The 21,650-nt window shown below is 41.1% G+C and overlaps 3 protein-coding genes and 1 long non-coding RNA gene across 5 annotated transcripts in view; 1 reads left to right on the plus strand and 3 right to left on the minus strand.

Moving 5' to 3' along the window:
• LOC115590237 (prostaglandin D2 receptor 2-like) overlaps positions 1 to 21,650 on the plus strand; it is a 33,867-nt gene that overhangs the window by 239 nt on the left and 11,978 nt on the right. The window contains exons 1-2 of one of the 2 annotated variants that reach the window (XM_030431517.1): positions 17,751 to 18,251; positions 19,329 to 19,471. The exons of the other annotated variant lie outside the window; for it this stretch is intronic. The gene's annotated coding sequence lies outside the window, so the exon portion shown is untranslated. Of the gene's footprint in view, positions 1 to 17,750; positions 18,252 to 19,328; positions 19,472 to 21,650 lie in introns of those variants that run through there. 2 annotated transcript variants of the gene reach the window in all.
• Positions 363 to 2,173, minus strand: LOC115590238 (uncharacterized). The gene is made up of 5 exons (XM_030431519.1): positions 1,907 to 2,173; positions 1,106 to 1,789; positions 851 to 979; positions 725 to 768; positions 363 to 626 (listed from the first exon to the last, which is right to left on the minus strand). The coding sequence occupies exons 1-5, from the start codon at positions 1,947 to 1,949 to the stop codon at positions 501 to 503; spliced, it is 1,026 nt and encodes a 341-aa protein (XP_030287379.1). The 5' UTR covers positions 1,950 to 2,173; the 3' UTR covers positions 363 to 500.
• On the minus strand, positions 8,037 to 8,989 carry LOC115590241 (uncharacterized). Its single transcript, XR_003985719.1, has 3 exons — positions 8,856 to 8,989; positions 8,443 to 8,489; positions 8,037 to 8,351 (listed from the first exon to the last, which is right to left on the minus strand). It is a non-coding gene; the product is annotated as an uncharacterized LOC115590241 (long non-coding RNA).
• On the minus strand, positions 9,033 to 9,986 carry LOC115589443 (uncharacterized). The gene is made up of 3 exons (XM_030430283.1): positions 9,920 to 9,986; positions 9,493 to 9,807; positions 9,033 to 9,406 (listed from the first exon to the last, which is right to left on the minus strand). Exons 1-3 carry the CDS (start codon positions 9,960 to 9,962, stop codon positions 9,033 to 9,035), a joined length of 732 nt encoding a protein of 243 aa, XP_030286143.1. The 5' UTR covers positions 9,963 to 9,986.

Here is a 21,650-nt window from a genome sequence, read left to right on the forward strand (position 1 = left end):
TGTTTGGTAAAATTCTATGAGGCCAGGCTGATGTGCAAACATTGTGGCCTGGAAGCTGCAGGCCAGTCTTTCCTGTGTTCAAGCTCTGCTAGGACCTGCGTTTCCACTCATGGAAACTTAAAGTCTGAGGTTTTCGCCACCTTCACCACAGGAGTGAAAAGTAAACGGCGAGAGCGGGCTTGAGACTGAAAAGGTGCAACCTGTGCTTACGTTTCATGGTGAGGATGATATTTATAGATCGCAGGGGATTTTTTATGAGCCTGCATTCTTTATATTTGTAACCAGTAGTACACTTGAATTACAGAGATGCTCATGCATGTAACACACACAGTGTCAACATATTTTACATTAAACACTGCAAACATGTTGCACAAATATATTTTATTCTATTTGACAGTATTGCATATTGTACATTTACATGTGTGAAGTGTTGTTTTATTAAAGTGGGTGACAGGAAAGATAATTTGTTTTGTGGTTGAAAGTCAAGGCAAGGTCCTATTTCACTCTTTTCTACTCCTTACTCTTGAATAAACACAAACACTATCCTCAGACTCCTCTTGGAGATGTCGACCGCTGCTTCTCTTCAGACTCAGAGCAGCGTAATGGAGGACGTCAGCGTCCTGGCTCTGGTAATGACAAAAGTACAATGGCAAAATATATGTGTTATGAAATAGCAGTCATAAATCTTCTAAAATATGGCTTTTATCATAGTTACTTCACCTACCATGGGATCAGAAGCTGCAGAACATGTCAGATGAGAAACACTTCCTGTCAAGCAAAAGATGAAATGATCAAGCTAGGTTGATAGTGAACAAATTGAAATACTTTTATTCTGAAAGAAAAATCGTACCTTTGCAGACAGAGCATATTTCTTTTTTCAATCTGTACAGCGTGAAAGCCAGGACAAGGAGCAGGATAATGGAAACAGCCAACGCTCCAGCCAGGCAGTACGCCAGGATAGGGACTTTGGAGGAATCTCCTAACAAACAGCCAAGAGAAAGCATATCTTGTCTCTTTAGCATATTTAGATGTATGGATATACAATCATTCAAAGGCTATTTATTTAGTTAAACAGTCATATTCAGTATCGGCTGTTATAACCTACCTGAAATCATCAACCTCGTTCCATTTCCAAACACAATCTCCCCACAGGAGGCCAGAGCACAGTAGTACATCCCCACATCGGAGGCGTTCATGGACTTTATTGCAAGGTTTAACGTGCAGTTTTCGATGCGGGAATCTGTCGTACACTGTCCCACATTGCGATACATGACTGCAGGCTGAGCCGCACCGTGTCGGAACCAATAGAGGCTCTTCTCCCCTCCACATTTTTCAGCATGCACCGTACAGCTCAGGTTCGCAGACTCGCCGGGGCGTAGTAACTCCAGCGCTGGCTGCTGGACGACAGCGTGGATGTTGGACAGTGATGCTTTGACGTGAAGGAAAGCTCCTCGCCCGAACTCAATAGCGTTGAATTCTAAAATGCCGCAGTAATACGTCCCTGAATCCAACGGTTGGAGGTTTGAGATTTTGAGATGGTTGATGCTTTGTCCGGTTAGCACCTGAAACCTTTCCATATACGCCTTGGAAATTGAAGCTTCTTTGTTGTGCTTCATCCGAGTTGATATGATGACAGGCTTGCCCCCCAGTCGTTGCTGGTACCAAGAGAGGAAGGTTACTGCATCATTTTGACAAAAGCATTTCAAAGTAACGGTCCCCCCAACTTCAGCTGTTATGATACCACTGTCTTGAGTTATACCGGAGGTCTTCTTAACAGTTTGCACCTGACCTGGACAGAAATGCATACAAAAAAAATCATGTCATTTATAGTTTTAAACCTCGCCCCTCTCACTCAAAAATACATGTATGCACTTAGAAACAGTTAAAATGGCTGTAAAATACTCACAGATTTCACCAAGAAGAACAAGAAAAAGGCTAATTGGCATCATCCCTGAAGCTCTGTATCTCTGTCTGCACCCTGTGTGTCGACGGATGCACCTAACCAAACTCTTATAGGAGACGAAAGCTGTTCGTGATTGGCTATGCTGACAAGTCTAGAGCCAGACAAGCGATTTGTTCTCTTGCAAAAGAAGAGACTGATCAGGTGACCAGAGGTGTAATTGGGGTTGATTGCCTTCTTTAGGTTACATCATTGTGACTGTACACCGGAGGGACAGTAGGTGTACACAATGAAAAAGGAAATTCTACATTTTTGAATGGAGGCGTAGGTTGGTGCATGTTCGGTGTTTGTTTTCCAGGATATGCACAGAGCTAAGAGGGTTTTTTTTTTTTTTTTTTTTTTTTTTTTGAGTGGAAGAACTTGCTGTAATCTCCTGTCACGACACAATATTGTGAAATTTGGATGTTTGTGTGTGTGTGTGTGTGTGTTTGTGTTACTTAAAAGTGAAATGGGTTGAAAGTGTAAAGGAGAGACACATAAAGAAAAGCAGAAATCAGGTCAAGTGATACCTCCATTTCAAAGACCTTCAGAGTTAATGTTGATAACACTTATGGCTGTGGTTAGCAGTTTGTCTTTTGAGTGGTTTTCTGTAGGTCATGCCAGTGAGGTTCCACAGGTCAGGTGTGGCATTTGATCCAATATATGTACTTAATGGGATAACACCTCATATACACATAATCAGAAGTGGCAGAGGAAACCACAGGTTAAGTTTGTTTTGTTGTTTTTTGCCTCTTCTTTTGGTGTTTCATAATTGTGAACTATATCTACTTCAGTGCTGCATCACTGCCCTCTACTGTTTAGTTTGGTTTGAAGTTATGGTCAATGCCATGTGCAGTGTTGAACAATGTCAGTTTGAAGGTTCAAAGAGGGGGCTGGTTCATGTGGAAGGCAATTTTGATGTTTTGAGATGGACTGGCTTCTGTTACAATTATGTAACTCCCATGTACTGTATTTAAATGCACCCTGTGTGGATCTGGTTCCCATTAGCTTCTTCCATACCTGGGCACATGGTGAGGATACCTCAAACATCTGAGGGCTGGTGTTTGTTGAAGACATCATGTTAACTGCCATGGTGTGCTGCTTCCTGGCATTCAGCGTGGAAACATAAATTACTGTTTCCTCAAATGGTTCAAGATCCTTTCTTTTACAGCATTTAACATTTGGGAGCACCCATTGTGCAATTGGTACTTTTAAACCCACCATCCTCTTCAGCCTACTGATCCTCTTAGGGTCTCAGGAGTGATCTACCCTGCTAGGATATCTTCGGGCAAGGCACCGTGGACAGACAGATTTTTTATTAATTTATGGTATAATTAAGCCCTGGCTGTCTGGCTGACCACCAGGGCACCAAGGGGTGCACTGACCCCTAGTGCATACACTAGCGCCGTGAAAATCTCTGACAGATTTTCTGTTTCTTCGACCGGAAAAAGAGTTGGACTTTGACCACTTTTCTTGTCTTCTTCTGTCAAAGAAAATGATGGACATATTTAGCATCAGGATCACAAAGCTGTCAAGGATTTCATCATACAAATATAATAGATGTAAACCAATCAGTGGCAGATTAGGATAGGGTAGCATCTATGATAATGCATTTGTCACACACTGGAGCAGGGCTGGCTAGCGTTAGCAGTCTCGTTCTCATGGGTCTAGATGTGGTTTTGACAGTGACTGTCAAATTCACAGCCTCAAACAGTGGCCTGAAAAAACAAGAAATCTATTTTTATAGAGGCTTTGCCTAACATGAACAGATAACAGGGCATAATAACTAAAATGTATAAGTAAAAGAATATTGAATTAAAAGTCATTTTTTGTCTTATATCACACCTAGCCTAGAACGCTACAAATCACCTAAAGGTGGATGTAACTATTTCCTAAAGCATATGATTAGACAGACAGATTGCTGCCTGGACAGCTGTTGGTTTCACTTCATTTAAGTACGGGAACTCAAATTCATAGAAAGATGAGTTAACCCTCTATGATAATGCAGTTTAAAGGTATTCCAAAAACATGGCCGAGTGTGAGTTTATTCTGTAGCTGTCTAGTCCCCCTGTCCTTGAAGATTTGAAAGTACAGTCAACCCGTGCAGTAGACCTTTACCAAGCATAAACAGGCTACTGTCAGTAAGCAGTGTATGTCTTTTGATGTGTGTGGTCTGCATGTGCCTGTTTTGACAAAGCTGTGGTAAAAAGCTCTACATTTGCTGGCTCAGTAGAGACGAGGCAGCGCTGACCGACACCTCTCACACTTCCTGAGTTGTACAAAGTGACAGTAGGACGGCCTATTGCTCATTGTTTCTCAGTGAAGCTAAAATGGAAATTAGATCCTCCCTTTCTTCTCTGAAACAATAAAAAGAGGAAGCGCTGCTGTGTGTCAGAAGCCTTAATGAAAATCACTCATGTATTGAGTGCAGGCAAGACTCAAGGTGGAACTTTATTGAGAAGTATCGTTTACCTTACCTTATCGTTGCGGCAAAGCTGAGCACATGGCTGCTTGTCAAACTCGAGTCTGTGACGTGTTCAATGTCACTCGGAGCTAAGTGCTCAATACTGTCATGTTTCTGTGCTACACTTTCCGAGACGTGTGGGTGGAGGGCCCTTTTTTGCTCGGGTCATCTGCTGTTGAACTTTGACTGACTCTAGAAAGTCACTTCAACTAAGTCTTAGCCCCAGAGACATAAATTGCACACACTGTATCATACATTTTATGAAACCAAGTCGTCCCAGTGTCTTTAAACTATGAAAGAAGTCCTGAGTCTTTTCACAGCAAAGGGCCAAACGTAGCTGCTGCTTGACAAATATAGAAAGCTTTCATTCAGAGCTGATTTTGTGAAATGACATACAAGGGAACTCAAGTTTTTTGAGTTTGATAGGTTAATTGGAATGTTTATAAATGAAAATAACAACTCATTATGGAATGGCCAACTTTATCACATATTGCTGCATTACTTGAGTATTCCACACCCAAAGCACATTCGATTTTGCAACAGGTTGTGACTCCCAACTCCTCAAGTACGGCAGCTTGGACAGTGGGCTAAAACTTTGAAACTATGACAACACCTACCAACACCTCTAAGCAAAAGTTTTGCACGCGAAGGGCTCCAAAGTCAGACTGGTCATACCTAATGTGTATTGTTTGGTTAGACTTTCAAAATAAGGTCTGCTGACAAACACTTAGCATATTATACATATTATGCCTTTTGGACTGTTGGTGAGGATTAGGCTCTAAAACAGTCCTGTGTCATACATAACATAAATCACATATTCATTAAGTCACATAATAGAATGTAATTGCACCACTTACATTAATTACTCACATAACACTACATAGTGTTAATATAACACTATCACCCAAACCCTGGTTTCCAGAGGGAAAGTCCAGTATATGGCCCTTCCAACCACCCCATACTCATTTTTTATACTACTCCAGGAGCTTCAAGGAGTGACACGAGACAGGTGAACTACAGTGTCAAACTGAGAAGCACTGGGCCAGATTGCCGTATTTGACACACTGGGAGTGAGAATGTGCTTGATTTTGATTTGTTAAAGCTTTTTCGAGATGTAGGAATTTTTGAGGAATCACATTTTAGATTTCATGCTGTCTCCAGGCCTTTCTAAACCTCATATTAGGGATCAGTGAAGACCGAGAAGGCCAGTTCATGCTGTGGTTTAACACGTACGATGATAACTTTTAAATTTCGTTTACACTTCCACAAAATAGTTTCTATTTTCTTGGAGTTATTTATTTATTTATTTTTTACAAAATGGTGGACACAGTATCAATAGCATCGGTGCTCTGCACAAGGTTCTTTGTTTTCTGTACCTGTTGAAAGTAGGTTAGAAACCGCAGATGCATCTTGTGGACATGCTGGATTTTTTTTTTTTTTTCCACTGTGCTTTTGGCACGACAAAGTCAATCAGACCGGTGAGGGTTAAATGTACTTCTGTGGTACTTCTGCAGAGAACAAATAGTTTTTCTGTTGCTTTTATTGCATCAGAATTAGTTAGCTATTTGCAACTTTAATAGATTTATCTTTGAATTTAACTAAATACGCCGCTTCTATCAAAAACAGGAACTGGAGCGCAGCCTTTAGCTAGAACTGAAAAACATGTGGTTACATTGAAGAGAAAGTAAAGCCAGTCCCCCGATCACCTTGTCACAGAGCCCCTCCTTCCGTTTTCTCTACTGTGACTGCTTCAAGCCATATCAATGGTCTTTTAAGTTGTTTTTACAGACATATACGTGTAAGATATTCGTACACTTGATTGAGAAGTGAAAGAGCAGAGGCGTTGGAGCAACTGGAACAAACAAACAGCATCATAAATTAAAACCACATAGGCATCCTGTCAGAGGGGAGGGCACTGGGGGAGGGGGGTAAAACCACCTTGACGTGAGTGGGCTTGACCAGAGCGGGAATTCAGAGACGAGACAGTTTTTTTTGTTTTTTTCTCTTTTTCTCTTTAGTCAGTCGGCAGCAGGACTTAAAAACACAGCGCTGTCTTTCATGTGTTTGAGAGGAACAGCTCAGAAGTTGAACAAAGCAACCATTCTTTGTTAGATAGTTCTCTATTTGTTTTTTTGTTTGTTTGTTTCCTGAAGAGTAATGAAATAGAGAATTAAGAAAGAAAAAAGATGTTTGTGAAGATGTCAAATTTTGCAAGATTTTCTCATAAGTTAGGTTAAGGTGATTAAAGTTTGACTTGCTAAAACTCCACATTTGATAGTAGTAGAGCACTGCCTCTTGCATGATGACATGAAACATCACCGTAATGGCACTGGCTGTGCGCCGAGGCGCTGAAAAAATAAAAAAAAATAAGAGGTGAGATTTCGATGTCGGTCGACCACAACAGCGCCTCCGAAAACAACACTCTGTGGGTGGCCCAAACAGGATATGCCTCACAAAGTGTCTTTGAAACGTTCAGATGCATATCTTTGGCCTTTTCTGCGGTGTGTTCCCTTAAAATAACTTATCTTTACAATCTTGGCTACCTGGTGGTCACAGCTGTATGCCACTGTTTTAAAAAACACCATGATGTAGTGCTTGTATGAGATCTACTGTCGGTGCACTGCTGCTCCCTACTGGCCGACGGCATAACTGCACATAACAGAAACAAACAAGGCATTCTATAATTAAATGTCTTCTGTAGAAAAATGAACCCTGATAATCACATCAAATTGTCATTATGGGAAATGTATGCTCCAGTGTTTTGGGATCTTTAAACCACACTAGGGAGTAAAAGCTGCAGTACCTCGGCCTCTGCTGCTTTGGTTTTCACCATGCTATTTGTGATCTGTCTCTTGTGCATACCCTGACTTTTATGACAGCTGAATACTAAATTGTTAGAATATCACAGCCACAGCCCCTTTTTGCTCAAATAAAGATTTTTTCAGACATTCAGGGCTGCAAATCCTAGATACATAACACATTCTGGGACCTCACCCAGGTCACACAAGTCATTTAACCCTTTTTTTTGCATGCATGCATGCATGCATGCAACTGAAATTTGAAAGCACCAATCTGAAGAAATTGTGTACATTAGTCAAGGCTGAAAATAAAGTTGTTGTTTTTCATCATAGTAGTCTTTGGGCACATGGGAATTTTTCAAAAATGGTAGATAGCACATTAGAACAATTTAAATTTAAAAAAATCCATATAAATTAAAGTTGCAGCAGACTATCATTAGTCAGCAGCTGAAATGAATCTCCTGAGGAGACACTCTCCATTAGTTTTGATGCATTTCCAGACAGCGTGTTGGCTTCTATTGCAGACCACAGCAGATCTTTTTGAGATAAAAATGCTGACTCTTAAATACCTAGAGGAACTTCACTCTCTCTCTCTCTCTCTCACACACACATACACACACACACACACATTAATGCTTTTAAGGAACATATATTTCTTCATATTTGTGGTTGTTTGCTGTATGACAGTTGAAGGTCAAAATAAAGCTAACGTTATTCATATCAATGAGGGAAACCACGGCCTTTTAATAAGAAATAGAGATGTTCGTGTTTCAGGCAATCCAGTAAAGAAAAGCATATTGCTTTTTTCAAATTGTTTTTTTTATTTTCCATTTTATACAAATGTTAACCTTGCAGTTAAGCATAAATAGGATTAAAGCACGATAAGGGACGATTTAACGCATCAAAACAGAAAAGCTGATTTAAATAGCATCATATTGAGGGTTATTATAGGGGTCAAAAAGAGAGCAGTGGCAGTTGCAGGTGCAGAAAGGTTTGCCTCCATGAAACAGCAGCAACAATCACCTCAGAGGTCTGACAGTGTGACGGCGGAGTAAACTGTCTCCTCCTCTGTGCTCCTCTGTCTCCTGCTCTTGCTTTGCCTCTTTTTGAAGTCCAGAGCTACGTACTGCAGCGCGTCAGATTCCTCAATCTGTGGGAAATTAAGCAAGGCACATCTAATTTAGATTATGGGATGTGCCTCTATGCCTCTAACTCGTGCTGGGAGAATTCTTTAAGCTTACCTGACTCTCGGTGGTGTATTCTGGGACAGTGGACTGGTGGTGCAGCCCTATTTTTAAAAAATGTAAAATATTTTACTTTTTTAGATCAGCTTCCAATGTTCTGTCATTATCATTAAAGGGACAGTTAACCCAAATAAGAATTATAAAATTGAAATTTTAAATAATTCCCATTTCCGCGAATTATCGGAAATTATACTGTCATTGTTTCAGAAAAATATTATTTAGATGTATTCCAAATGCATTGTACTCAGGTTTAGACAGGAATCTCAGAGACAGATAAAGAAAAAAATCTCTGCAAATTTAACCCAAACTATACATATTATTATACTAGGCTCAATAAACATTTGTTCCTATCCTCATCAAAATAACAGCCACAAAAAACTTCTACTTTGGTGACTATGAGTTAATTGTACCTTCAGACTGAAGAGATTTTCTCCTGGATGTTTTGCAGAGGATACCGATCAAGGTCACGTTTATGAAAACAGACACAACCAGAGCCGCAGCCACAGAAAACAACAGAGCAGGGGATTTGCAGTCCAGTTTTTCTGTGAAAGCATATAAAGAAGACTTAGATTATATAGAAATTTGATTTAGAGTTTTTTTTTTTTTTTTAGCGTATGTTGCTCACCTCCGACATCCAGTCTGGTTCCTTTCCCATACAGAATCTTTCCGCATGAGGCCACGGCACAGTAATACGTCCCAGCATCAGACAGACTCACGTTCCTCTTGGATAAACTGTACACACACTGTGCAGGAGACTCCGGGCTCTTTACACACTCACTGCTGCTGTTTTCGTGGACGTACAAGATTCCCAAGTTGGAGTTTTGTGAATCTTTTTTGAACCAGTAAACGCTGTGCTCTCCGTCACCGGTTCCACTGTGCAGCGTGCAGTTCAGAGTCACGGAGCCTCCCGGCTGCACAGAGTCGGAGGCCGGCTGCTTGAGGAAAGACCTGCGATTAGAATCTGAAAAAAGCCATTTTAGAAAGAGTTAGGAAATAAAATGGACATTTTGCCTTTGAAAAAAAAAAATGTAAATCGTAAACACCTACCATTTAACACCAAAAATATTCCTTGATCAAATTTAGGGACTGGAAATCCAGTCTGTCCACAGAAGTACATAGCTGAGTCTGACTCCCGGACAGAAGCGATGTGCAGATGGTAGACGCCTTCTCCAGTATGAACTGAAAACCGTTTGTCATCTTTAAACTGGTTATAAAAGATGTTGTGTGAGGATTTGTAGAAAGAAGCGATTATTTGAGGTTGCTCCCCTGCAACCTGCTTGTACCAGCACAGTTGTGAGCCACTGTTGTAGAAACACGGCAAAGTCACATTGTGTCCAGGGTTCGCGTAGAGCAGAGAGCCATCTGAAACACAAATAGAGATATATTACTCATAAGAACTTTGAATATTTTATTTTTAAATGCATGGAGTCACAATTCAGGGCACAAAAATTAAAACATTCTTACAGTGACTTACAGCCTCTAAAGAAAAGAACCAAGAGCACATACAACTTGAACATCCTTCACTCTCCGCCGATCTGCGATCTGTGACTGTGGGATCCAGTGTGATTGCAGTTTCCATAAAGGGGTCAAAGACATGCACCTTCAGCGGAAAGATGTCTGTAACCCAGGTGGTGCAAATTTGTGGGTCGCAGTTCCTGCACAAAAGGAAATAAAAAGCTGTGGCCAGTTTTACTCAGGCAATTTTGCACATTTCAATGATTTTTGCTCAGGAAGAAACATTACCTGCAGACCAAACTTAACTTCCTAACAACAAGGTAAAAAAGAACTTTTCGCCAGCTTGTATGATTTTTGCTGTTGGCCTCATGGTGTTTTTGGAAGAAAATAGTTACACTTCTTGGGGTTAGAACATGTTTTCAGATGTATAAGGTGCACCTACCATGATACTGCATCCATTTGTGATTGCAAGTGATGCTTCACATGCACTAATTGGCCTGAGGAGGGCGCCAACAACATTTGATATTTTTTTTACAGAAGGAGTATTTGCTGTTGCCTTGTGCCTGGCAGGAGACAGAGAGAGGAGAGGAGGAGAGAGCCAATCCGAGGGATCCTGTATCTGAATTTCTAAATGGAAAATTGTTCAAAATTAGCTTTTTATAATCGATTTTGAAGGTAGTATCTGGTTATTATATTTTTTTCTTCATAAAGCCACCAGGATAGAGTCAAGCTATAGTGTTCCCCATATCTTGTTAAAGAGATCATAATGTTTGTTTATAGTGTTACATACTTTTACTTGGGGGTCTTAGTAGAACAGGTTCTCATACTTTAATTTTCAAAAAACACATTATTTTTCTCATATGGTGCAATGCTGCAGCATCCCAATACACACCTTGTCTTGAGCACTCTATTTTAGCTACAGAGTGAGGCATCTGGCGTCTGTTCAATCATTGGTGAGAGTTGCACATATGCAATTTTATTTGCATAGCCCAAAATCACAAATCACACTGCCTCAGGGGGCCTCACAGTCTTAGACCCCTCGGCTGGAGTGAGGAAAACCTCCTCCAAAAGACCCTTTTAACAGGGAAAAAGTGGAAGATACCTTAGGCCCTCAAAGCAAGGACCCCTGTACTAGTATTTCTCCCAAACATTCTTTTAAGAAATTGGTCTCCATTTCATTACTTTTCATTTGTGATCATGAAAGTCATACACAAACAAACAGCACCTTTGTGAAAACAACTCAGACAGTGGTCTGACTGTCGGTTCCTACAGCAGTCTTCATTAATGCTAGGCGGTGCTTAATTTAAATTACACAGTACACACTTTTCAAAAAGTATAATTCTGACAAAGGTATTTTAATATTGTACTCAATTTGTTAACTACAGTGCAGAAAGAAAGTTTCTCTTAATTACGCCCACCTATTTTTCTCATATGGTGCATTGCTGCAACATCCCTTCACGCTGTGTCTTGAACACGCTGTTTTAGCTACGGGGTGAGATATCTTGCCTCTGTTCAATCTTTCATGAGTGTTGCACATACACATTACTTAATAGGAAGGGTGTAGCCAATCAGAGGCGGAGAAGGGCGGGTCATGCCGAGCAAGGTGGTGTGATCTAAAATAACTCTGCAACAGCTGGTAACCATGTCTTTGGTACAGCCATATATATTTGATATATATATGTATATATATATATATATACATATATATATATATATATATATATATATATATATATATATATATATATATATATATATATATATATTTATATAACACCTGTTACATAGTGACGCTCAACTCCAAACCAGGCGTTTCAGAAAGTGCAGGAGCAGTGTTTTCTGTGGGAAAGAGTAACTCGCTTTGGCGTGGGCTTTTTCACTTTGCAGGCCTTTTACATAACACAATAAAGGAAAGGCAAAAACCCCAGAATGCATAATATGATCTATTTTATGCACATTATACATATGAATACTAGCCTAGTGCATTGTTGTCCTTTTTCATTGTATAGTTTTTTTTATTATATTATTTCTTTTGCTCCGCTGAATCACCCAAAAGTTTTTTTTATCATTGACATAAATGTGTTCTATCTTTCTATAACTTGTTCTTGGCTAAAAAAAAAAAAAAAAAGAAAAAATGTTTTGATGTTCCTACTCTTAATAGAAAATGTATATAGTGCAAAAGAGCATGATAAGTATATCACACTGCATGAAAAGTGGGATTTTCGGCCCCGCGAACGCCTGAAAATCTCCCTAATTTTCGGCAGTTAACGACAATTTACAGGTTGTGAACGTGGCGTTTGTCAGTGCCGAAAATTGTCGGAAACGAACCATGACGTCAGTGGAGCTCCCGGAGGTGCGAACGCCTCCAATTTGCATATGAATAGCAGCGAAACCACGCCTGGCCAGAGAATGTGTGGGCTGGCTTGAATATCCTCACTCAGTATTGGATGAAACCACTACTCATAAACAAGCAAAATCACTCGTGATTGGTCACCCTGGGTCATTATAAATGTAAACCCCGGTGGGAATATATATATATATATATATATATACATATATATATATATTTTTTTTTTTTATGTATTTATTTATTTGATTTATTCATTCATTTATATTTATGATATCATCAATGACATGAATGAATTTACTGAGGAAAGGAACATTTGCCAGGAAGGAGTTGTTTATTCAAAGAGTTTTATTAGCACAAACACACAGCATGTACAGAGCATAATTTGCCCACACAACAAACGGGAAGCTCACAAGAGGCCCAAATCCTACAGCACCGCGAAGTGTCTGTTTCTGCAGACGTCTGTGGTGCGCTGCTCTGTACTTCGGAATCGCCTCTCATGTGACTGCAGCGTGGCGCAGAGCTCGGTGAGCTCCCGGCTGCGAAAGGACGGAGGTCGCACAAGCCATCCAGACACCCCGCCATCTTGTGCCGTCTTCCTCCTCAGACATCAGGTCCATGGCGGCGCACTTCCAAAGGTCCACCTCATCCTCAGCTAGCACTCTGTCTCGCTTCCAGCAGCTGTAAAAACAATCAATAAAGACAATCAGTACTGCGTGATGCACTGCGTATGGATACAACACATATTATTTGATAGAATAATAATCACATTGACCAAAGATGGATCTAATCTAATAAATCTTACCCTCTTTGTCCTCGATCGACTCCGAGCTGAACTCCTCACAGCGTCCGCCTGCGATGCAAGATCTGGTTGTTTGCTGTCCTGCGTACTGTCTCGTAATGTCTCACAGGCAGCTGGAAAACAATTAAAAAGACTGGTATGAATAAAGAAACGTAAGTTACAGTAAAATTAAACGAGGGAGAAAACAGTAACAGTTACTTACACACAATGGCGTCATTATCGGCATCGTGTAAATCTGGACTTGCAGACGTGGCTCCGAGCTAACAGGAGGTCGCGGCCTTGTTATGAGGCGAGTTTAGTCTGTGAAAACAAAATGCCCGCAGCGATAAACCTCCGTGTCCCTCTGCGGCAGCGAAGCTCCGTCCATCGGCAACATTCTCCGTGGCGACGCGGCAAAGCTCCTCTCGTCCGCGCAGGCCTCCTCTCAACAATGGCCGGGCCGCTAGCCTAGCTCCTGCTAGCTAGCTTAGCTCCTGCTAGCTAGCTTAGTATGGAAGTTAAATCATGTCATTAATCAAGAGCATAGATTTTCAGTTTGAGAGCATGATTTCATTCCTTTTCAGTGACACAGCTCTTTCGCGTGCTCAGATTTTTTCTCCTCATGCTCACATTTTGTTCTTGCATTTAAATTTCTTCTGCTCTCTTTCAAAATGTCAGCTTGAACTCAAAAATCACATGCCCGTGTTCACATTTCTCCTTCTTGCACACAAAAATTTCGCTCGCATTCAAATGTGCCCTCTGCACGCTCAGATCTAAAGTGCACAAGCTCAGAACACACACCTAACCACTCTGCAGTATTTATACTATGTAAGATATATCCCGCTGCCTGGGCAGCTGGCTAATATGGCGAAAGTACAGCAGCTATTGTTCTACTTTATGTTGATGTAGCTACTGTAATGAAAAGCACGGGCGCTGGTGTATTGATTAACTTATATTCTATTCCAAAGGTCGTCAAAAAATAAAGGCAACCACCACATTTAACAGCCTGGAGGGCGGAAGCAGATAAACCCGGTAGAAAGAGGGCCCGCCCCGCAAAGAAGCGGGTGTAATCTGATTGGTCAACAGTAGCCGGCCTTCTATTGGTTGACAGTGTTGATACACAAGAAAAATCCGTGAGCAGAGGAGAGATCCGAGAGCAGAACTTGACCTGTGAGCAGGTGTGTGTTCTGAGCGTGTGCACTTTAGATCTGAGCGTGCAGAGGGCACATTTGAATGCGAGCGAAATTTTTGTGTGCAAGAAGGAGAAATGTGAACACGGGCATGTGATTTTTGAGTTCAAGCTGACATTTTGAAAGAGAGCAGAAGAAATTTAAATGCAAGAACAAAATGTGAGCATGAGGAGAAAAAATCTGAGCACGCGAAAGAGCTGTGTCACTGAAAAGGAATGAAATCATGCTCTCAAACTGAAAATCTATGCTCTTGATTAATGACATGATTTAACTTCAATAGCTTAGCCGAACTTGCTTCGTGTCCAGTAAAACACAAACACTTCGACTGTGATGGAGAGTCCGACTCACACACTCACAGCACGTCGTCCGACAACAGTTCACAGTCTGTTAGTGATAAAACACGACACTGACGACACACACAGTCCTCTGTCAGCTGCTCGACGCCATTAACTCTCCGCTCCTTCTTCCTCGTCACTCACGCTCCGGTCAACCCGGAAGTGTAAAAACTCTTAAAAGTCATGAACTCTCACACGCAATAAGAATTACTTTTCAACTGCTTTTAAAACATTCAGAACCCATGAAATTATAGAATTTTTTTTTTTTATATATATATATATATATATATTTTAATATCTTGGTTATCTCAAAATATTTCATGCAAATTTTAACTTCTTAACAACTGGTGTTTTATCTTTAACTTGTTCCCAGGAGAGAGAGAGAAAAAAATAAATAACCTTTTTTACATAACATTGGCCATTGCTAATGACATACACAGTAATTAATCTAGCATACTTTCATTAAATAAATCAGTTCAAGCTAAAATATAAGGGTCTATAATTAGGCAATACTGAGCCTCATCTATTTATACCAGAGATTTTCTTAAAATGAAGTTAACACCTTATAGAAAAAGGTCACCTGAGGTAAAACTCCCCCTGCTACCCTGATTTGCATTTGTATAGCTCACAGCATTTTCATTTACATGTTAAAGCCTCCCCTAGAATCAGGGGGAGGGGGGTCATGGGGGGACAACTGCCAAGCAAGGCCCACGTCAGTTTCCGACAATTCACGGCAGTTTTCAGTGTTGCCTGCAAACTGCCGCAAACCTGAAATTCCACGTCAATCTACAGTGCCGCATAGTGACGAAAATCCCACTTTTCATGCAGTGTCAGAGTTTGGTAAACCAACAGGTTTGGTTTTTTAAATGAAACCAACAGGTTTGGTTTTTTAAATGAAACCAACAGGTATGGTGTGGTTTTTGGTTTGGTTTTTTTAACCTAACCAACAGGTTTGGTTTTTTAAATGAAACCAACAGGTTTGGTTTTTTAAATGAAACCAACAGGTATGGTGTGGTTTTTGGTTTGGTTTTTTTAACCTAACCAACAGGTTTGGTTAAACAGGTAGCCCAAACTTCAAATTGAATTCTTCTGTCAGAACAACTTGTTTACACATGTTTACTGATTTGTTGAGATATCCTGTGGTCATCTGCTGAACCTGAAACCACCTGATGCTTTCTGCCATTGCTTGACTCTAGACCAAGACCAAGATAATGGCTTTGATTCATTAGTCACAACAAACATCAACACAGTTCCATGAAAAGAGCTCATCACTGACATTTTGACAGAAATAGTATGTTCACTTTTTCATCAAAAGGGCCGTTATTGTTTAAAATTCGGAAATTCTGATACATTTTCATCATCTGGAATCTAAAGTGACCGGCAGAGATGCCAGATCACAGGGATAGTTTAGCTCTCAAAGTTCCTGACTGAACTGAAAAACAAAGTGAATTTAGAGACATGCCTCCTCAGAACATTAACGTTTTCTGTCTAAATATCGATCTCAGACTTCCTAACCAAGAAAGGCTTCACTTAGTTAATTTGATTTATCTTTTTTTTTCAAGTTCTTATATTTTTAAGGGAATTCAAAAAACATCTAGTGGAAGAGAAGAAAAGATAACAGAACTTTACATTGCAATGCCAATACCAAAGACCTAAAGAAAGGAAAAAAAGCAAGCAAAGCGGAAGTTACAGAACATATAGGAACAAGTGAGGCTGTGGCAGGGTGAAACATGAGAGCACATCATCAAACGTCCCTGTTCTTATCTTTTGTGGTCTTTCTTGCATCTGTGAGGATCTCAATGCAAATACAACCTTAAGGTGTGAATGGGTGGCGTTGAATCAGACATTTAGTGCTTTCATTCTCCTTCTTGCAGTTCCTCTTTAAGAGAATCCACTCTGACCCGCACATTTTAATGACACATCTCTATCGTTTATCCTTTTTCTGGTGTAATAAAGGTCACCACAACTTTTATCATGAAATTATTCTTAATACACGCTCAGACAGGAGCATGTGCATATGGTGATTAAGCAAAAGATAAAATGACAAGCACTTCCTTCTGCTTTTTGTCCATTGCTGTATGTGTGTGTGTGTGTGTGTGTGTGCGAGAGAGAGAGAGAGAGAGAGAGAGAGAGAGAGCGAAAGAGAGAAAGCCCTGTGTGTGACTGTGCCTGCTGCTTGCACAGCAATACACACCACCCCTCTACCTCTGCTGGTTTTGTGATGTTGAAACCTGTTGTTTATTTTTTTTTCACAGTTCAGTCATATGACGAAAACCACAAACCTTTAGTCTTTGGCAATAAAGACTTAAGCCACTTTCTTTAAAGCCACTTTCTTTTTGTGTAGTTCTGACATAACTACACAAAAAGATCACTGCTGTAGACTCACCCAAGTCAGAAATCATTGATGCTGAGCACAACTTCAAAGTAAGGCATCATCAGTGCATAATAAATATGACATTAGCAAACGGTTACAATATCAGACAATGACATCATTTGTCAAAATCAAGTGCGGTCGGCAAGGCCGCTTTAATGCACGGGCTTACCTGGGCTGAAGCCCAGGGGCCTCACGCGTTCAGGGGCCTCCAGAGTTCAGGTTCACGATGAGCTGAAAAGATCATATTGTTTTGTAACTTGTCAGGTTTTCTGTCAATCACTCTAATCGCACCTTACGTGGCTGCTGATTGATCCAAATTAGGAGTTACCCACGTGGCCCCATAGCCTATGGCCCGTGGGCTGACCTATCAGAATGTCTATAGTTAGTTTTGGGGTGTGTCCCTCTATGATTGATTGACATTTAGTGGAAAATGTCGGGGAGGACGTTTGAGAGTGGTGCCCAGAAAAGAAAAAACTTATTAAGAAAGAGTTGGGCGAAAAATAATTACTGAAGAGTATCCCAATGCTTTTTTAAACCAGCTGCTGCTGAAGATGGACCCAGCACCAAGCTCGCTATCTCACACACCGGAGGGAGCGGAGGATGCGCAGGCCGCGCAGGTGGATGTAGCTGGAGAGGAGCAGGGGACCGCCCGCAGCAGTGGAGGGCAGGAGGAGGGGGGAGCACACGGCCCCCAGAGAGAGGACCAGGCTGCAAAGCAGTCAGGGGGAGACGAGTCAAATGACCCATGTAACAGTGACCCGGGCCGCTGGGGAAACAATACTGATGCAAAGGTGCGCGCTTATTGGGCGAAAAGTGAGTCCTGTCAAAGTAAAGATGCTAACATGATGGATCACACCCCATGCAAACATGTTCTATCCTTTTTAATTAATAGAGAGGCGTTAGTGGAGCCTGTTTCATATGTCCACGCTTGCTCTCCATGACTTCTCCACACCGGAGCGCACAACAAGGATGCGCTCCGACTCGGACTGCCCTTCCACCTGGACACCGCATACCTCGACCCCGTGCTCGGCCAGAGTTTACCCTACACACGGTTCTCGTATTTCTCCTTTCACTGACTCCTCGGCGTGTGTGATTACTCCTTCAGCCTGCGTTCATCCGCAAAAGGAGCGGCTCGAGTGCGCTGCGTAAATGAAGGCCACGCGCGGCTCAGAAAGCATCTGCCGCAGGAGCTGGAAGACAAACGACTCAGCAAGGTGGAGACACTGCGGGTAGCTATTTACTATATCAATGTGGAGCCTGCTGGACTTGTATCGGGATGGAGGTGTCGCTTGGAGACGCGCGTTACTGCGCCGCTGCAGCAGAGGTCAGAGTGCAGCAATGATGGCGAATACTCGCTCATGTTGGCACAGCCATATAAATGTGCCACAAAGTCAACCCAGTGGGAGATTTAGAGATCAGACGCTAAATTCAGATTAGCTGTTGTTAACGCAGTGCTAACTTGAGCCAGTGTGCAGGCGAAGTTGAGCGCACAGAAGGAGAGATTGAGAGCAAGAGTGAGCGGTCTGCAGCGCAGCCAGCAAGAGTCTGTGAGAGTGCAGGGGTTATTATTGCACCTTAAAATGCATAAAAGCAAACATGCAAAAACATTTATTGAGCACAGAATATATTTCTGTTTCCGCAAATTAAATTATGTTTTTAGATTATACTGCAAAACTCCTGTAAATGTTGCTCAGTTTCATCTTTTTGGCACCTGGCATTAGGCCATGTTGCTATCCATGGGGCTGAATGGAGTGTGTCTGTGCAGGTGCATGTGATTGGTTCACAGGCCCACTGAGGCCGTAGAACAGGTCACTAACTTTGATCTGTTGCTGTTCTTCGCTTATACTGTTATTAGTTATTATCAATGTTTGTGTAGACAGGTGATGGTTGGTGATGTTTTTCATAATATCGTTTGAAATCATATTTGCACACATTTTGGTTTTATTATCACCATAAGTTGTTGTGTGTGGTTCTTAAATAAAGTGTATTGTGTTTCTACTCAAGTGGGCTCAGTGATATGTTAATAACAATATTATGGTGTTTTCTGGCTCAAAGAGGGAAATTCACAGTTGTATGTCTCGAAAGAAACAACTGCATTTTGTGATGTAGATTACCTAGATATTACGCTTTTTTAAAATGAGAATCAAGGGGATGGAGGGCCTACAAAACATCTCAGCCCCGGGGCCTAACATTAGGTTAAGGCGGCCCTGGCGGTCGGCTAATAACGCTAATTTATCAGTGGTCTGCCGCCTGATGCCAAATGTTGCCATATGTAGGATGATCTGTGGTATTTTTTTCTCAGAAGACTCAGCACTACTACTATATATGAAGCTTATTTGCACACATGGGTAAACACTAATGACATGGGGATTTTCCCTCGATGCTCCCTTTTTCGGTACAGGTCCGTGTGAAAAGTCTTTATCTGCCAGCATCAGACAGCTGCAACCGAGTCAGACTGCTGCTACTGACACCATGCTCAGACCAGGAAGGTGGATCAGATTGACAAGAAGAAAAACACTTTTTTAGGTGCTCCAGCAAAACAAGGTGAAAAATAATATCATCAGAAAAAAACGATACAATGAAAAAGGACAACAATGCCCTTGGCTAGTGTTCATATGCTCAATGTGCATTAAATAGATCATATTACGCTTTTTTGGGTTCTGCCTCTCCTATATTGTGTTATGCACCACTCTTCATGTCAAATGTCTGCTCCTGCACTGCCTGAAACTCCTGGTTTTGAGTCGAGCGTTATATATATATATATATATATATATATATAAGACAGTGTTTCCCCTAGAATTTTTTTCAGGCCCGGTGGTACCCCCGAAAAAACCCTAAACAGACGAGACGCGTGGGATGGTGTATTGTTGAATGATATCACTTAAATGAAATCATTAGGCTTAATCTAACCTTTAATCAAAGTTGCATGGGCCTGAAAGGCTGAAGCGTGGTGGTCTGAACCAGAGTCCTGCACGGGTCTTATTTTTGCAAACCCGCACCCGTCGTACTTAAAACCGCATCCGACCCGTTTCCCGACAGTAGCACAAATTACATTCCGCACCAAGCCGACCCGCTATAAATTGATACCGACGCCCGACCCACACCCGAAGCAAAATTAGACTGACGCAATTTTTAAAAATGAAAGTAAGCCAGCCTGGGGAATGGGAGTTCTGGGAGGGCGCAAGCACGCATGAATGAGCTCATATGAAATATACCGTATTGACCCGAATATAGGACGACCCTGATTATAAGACGACCCCTCTTTTCAAGACTTAAGAAAAAGACTCATTCTCTTGGAAGCGGCCGCTTAGAGGACCACGATAAGCTTTTCTCTTACTGTTAGCGTTTTCAGACGATCTTTTTGGACCCGCCATCTTCGGACGTTACACTCCATAACTCCATATTTCTTGGCTGGCTGACAGTTGTTTGGCGCCTCCGCTGCACTGATCTCCATTATCTTAAAATCAGCATAGCTCCGCCTCAGATGTCTGTTAACTTGCCACACTTTTGATCCACTTTGCTCCGTAAAATCACCGCGTCTCTCCATTTTTCATCTCCTGTCACTTCTTCTCCGCTGTGATTGACAGATAACCCCAGCCACAGTGTCAGTGACGTCTCTACAACCCGTGCAGGACTCTGGTCTGAACCCATTTGAGCATCAAGCACATCTTTTCTGTACATTGCAGAAGGGATCTCAATGAAAACCCTCTGGGATGGTCCTCTTTTAACGGGCTGCTTATGCTGACGGCATAAGTGACAAAACAACCCTACACATAATTGAGATTCTATCAGTTATAAATATTTTTTTTTAACAAACACATACGTTTTTTATTCATTGTATTATGACAGAGTTACATACATTTGACAATGCCTGGGAAAACTAGACTATTGTCTGTGTTATTTTCGTCATCATTGCTTACCAAAAAAAAAGAGAGAGAGAGAAGCTCCTCAATCAGAACAAAAATATAAGCTAAACAACAAATTGTAAACTCACCATGGGGAGTGTGGTACAACCAAGGGCTGTAGTTACACTGTAAAAAAAATTCTGTAGAATTTACGGTAAAATACTGGCAGCTGTGGTTGCCAGAACTTTACCGTAGAAAATACGGTCACAATGTAACTGTAAATTTCACATTAGAGAACTGTTATTTGTTTACGGTAATTTGCTGTAAAAATAACAGTTATCATATATGTTTACGGTAAATTCTTTTAAAAATAACACATATAATGTAAAACTAATTACAGTCCATCAGTGAAAAAACAAGGTAAAACTGTAAGATATATTACGGTATTTTATTGCAAAGTTCAACTACGGTAAAATACTGGCAGCTGTGGTTGCCAGAATTTCACCGTAAAAAATATACTACAACACACATGGAATTACAGTTTGTTGGCGTAGATTTTACAGTCAGCAAATGCAAATGGTAAATTATAAAGGAAATAACCAATTAAGCCCATTGTAAACCAAAGTACAGACTATAATTGATAAACTTTAAGAACATCTCTTTGCATATACACATTCTCTTTGAAAAACAGAACTTGTCCAGTATACTCACAAGGCAGTGTTGACATCTTCAAAAGACAGTGTGTGTCCATACATATGAAGGATAGTCCATGGTAGAAGAAATAAACGTCATGAAAAAAGGAGCCACTTGCCCTGTGTTGATCAACACTAATGAGTCACTGAGTCCAGACTTGGCTGAAGAGGGCTCTTAACATGGAG

The sequence above is a fragment of the Sparus aurata genome, chromosome 10, assembly GCF_900880675.1.
Source record: "Sparus aurata chromosome 10, fSpaAur1.1, whole genome shotgun sequence".
Classification (NCBI taxonomy): domain Eukaryota; kingdom Metazoa; phylum Chordata; class Actinopteri; order Spariformes; family Sparidae; genus Sparus; species Sparus aurata.

Coding starts and splice junctions, on each gene's coding strand:
- LOC115590238 (XM_030431519.1), bottom strand. CDS start 1,949: ATGATGCCAATTAGCCTTTTTCTTGTTCTTCTTGGTGAAATCT. Junction 1,790..1,906: donor TGTTCTTCTTGGTGAAATCT/GTGAGTATTTTA, acceptor ATTTCTGTCCAG/GTCAGGTGCAAACTGTTAAG. Junction 980..1,105: donor AACGAGGTTGATGATTTCAG/GTAGGTTATAAC, acceptor GCTGTTTGTTAG/GAGATTCCTCCAAAGTCCCT.
- LOC115589443 (XM_030430283.1), bottom strand. CDS start 9,962: ATGTTCAAGTTGTATGTGCTCTTGGTTCTTTTCTTTAGAGGCT. Junction 9,808..9,919: donor GGTTCTTTTCTTTAGAGGCT/GTAAGTCACTGT, acceptor TTTGTGTTTCAG/ATGGCTCTCTGCTCTACGCG. Junction 9,407..9,492: donor AATATTTTTGGTGTTAAATG/GTAGGTGTTTAC, acceptor GGCTTTTTTCAG/ATTCTAATCGCAGGTCTTTC.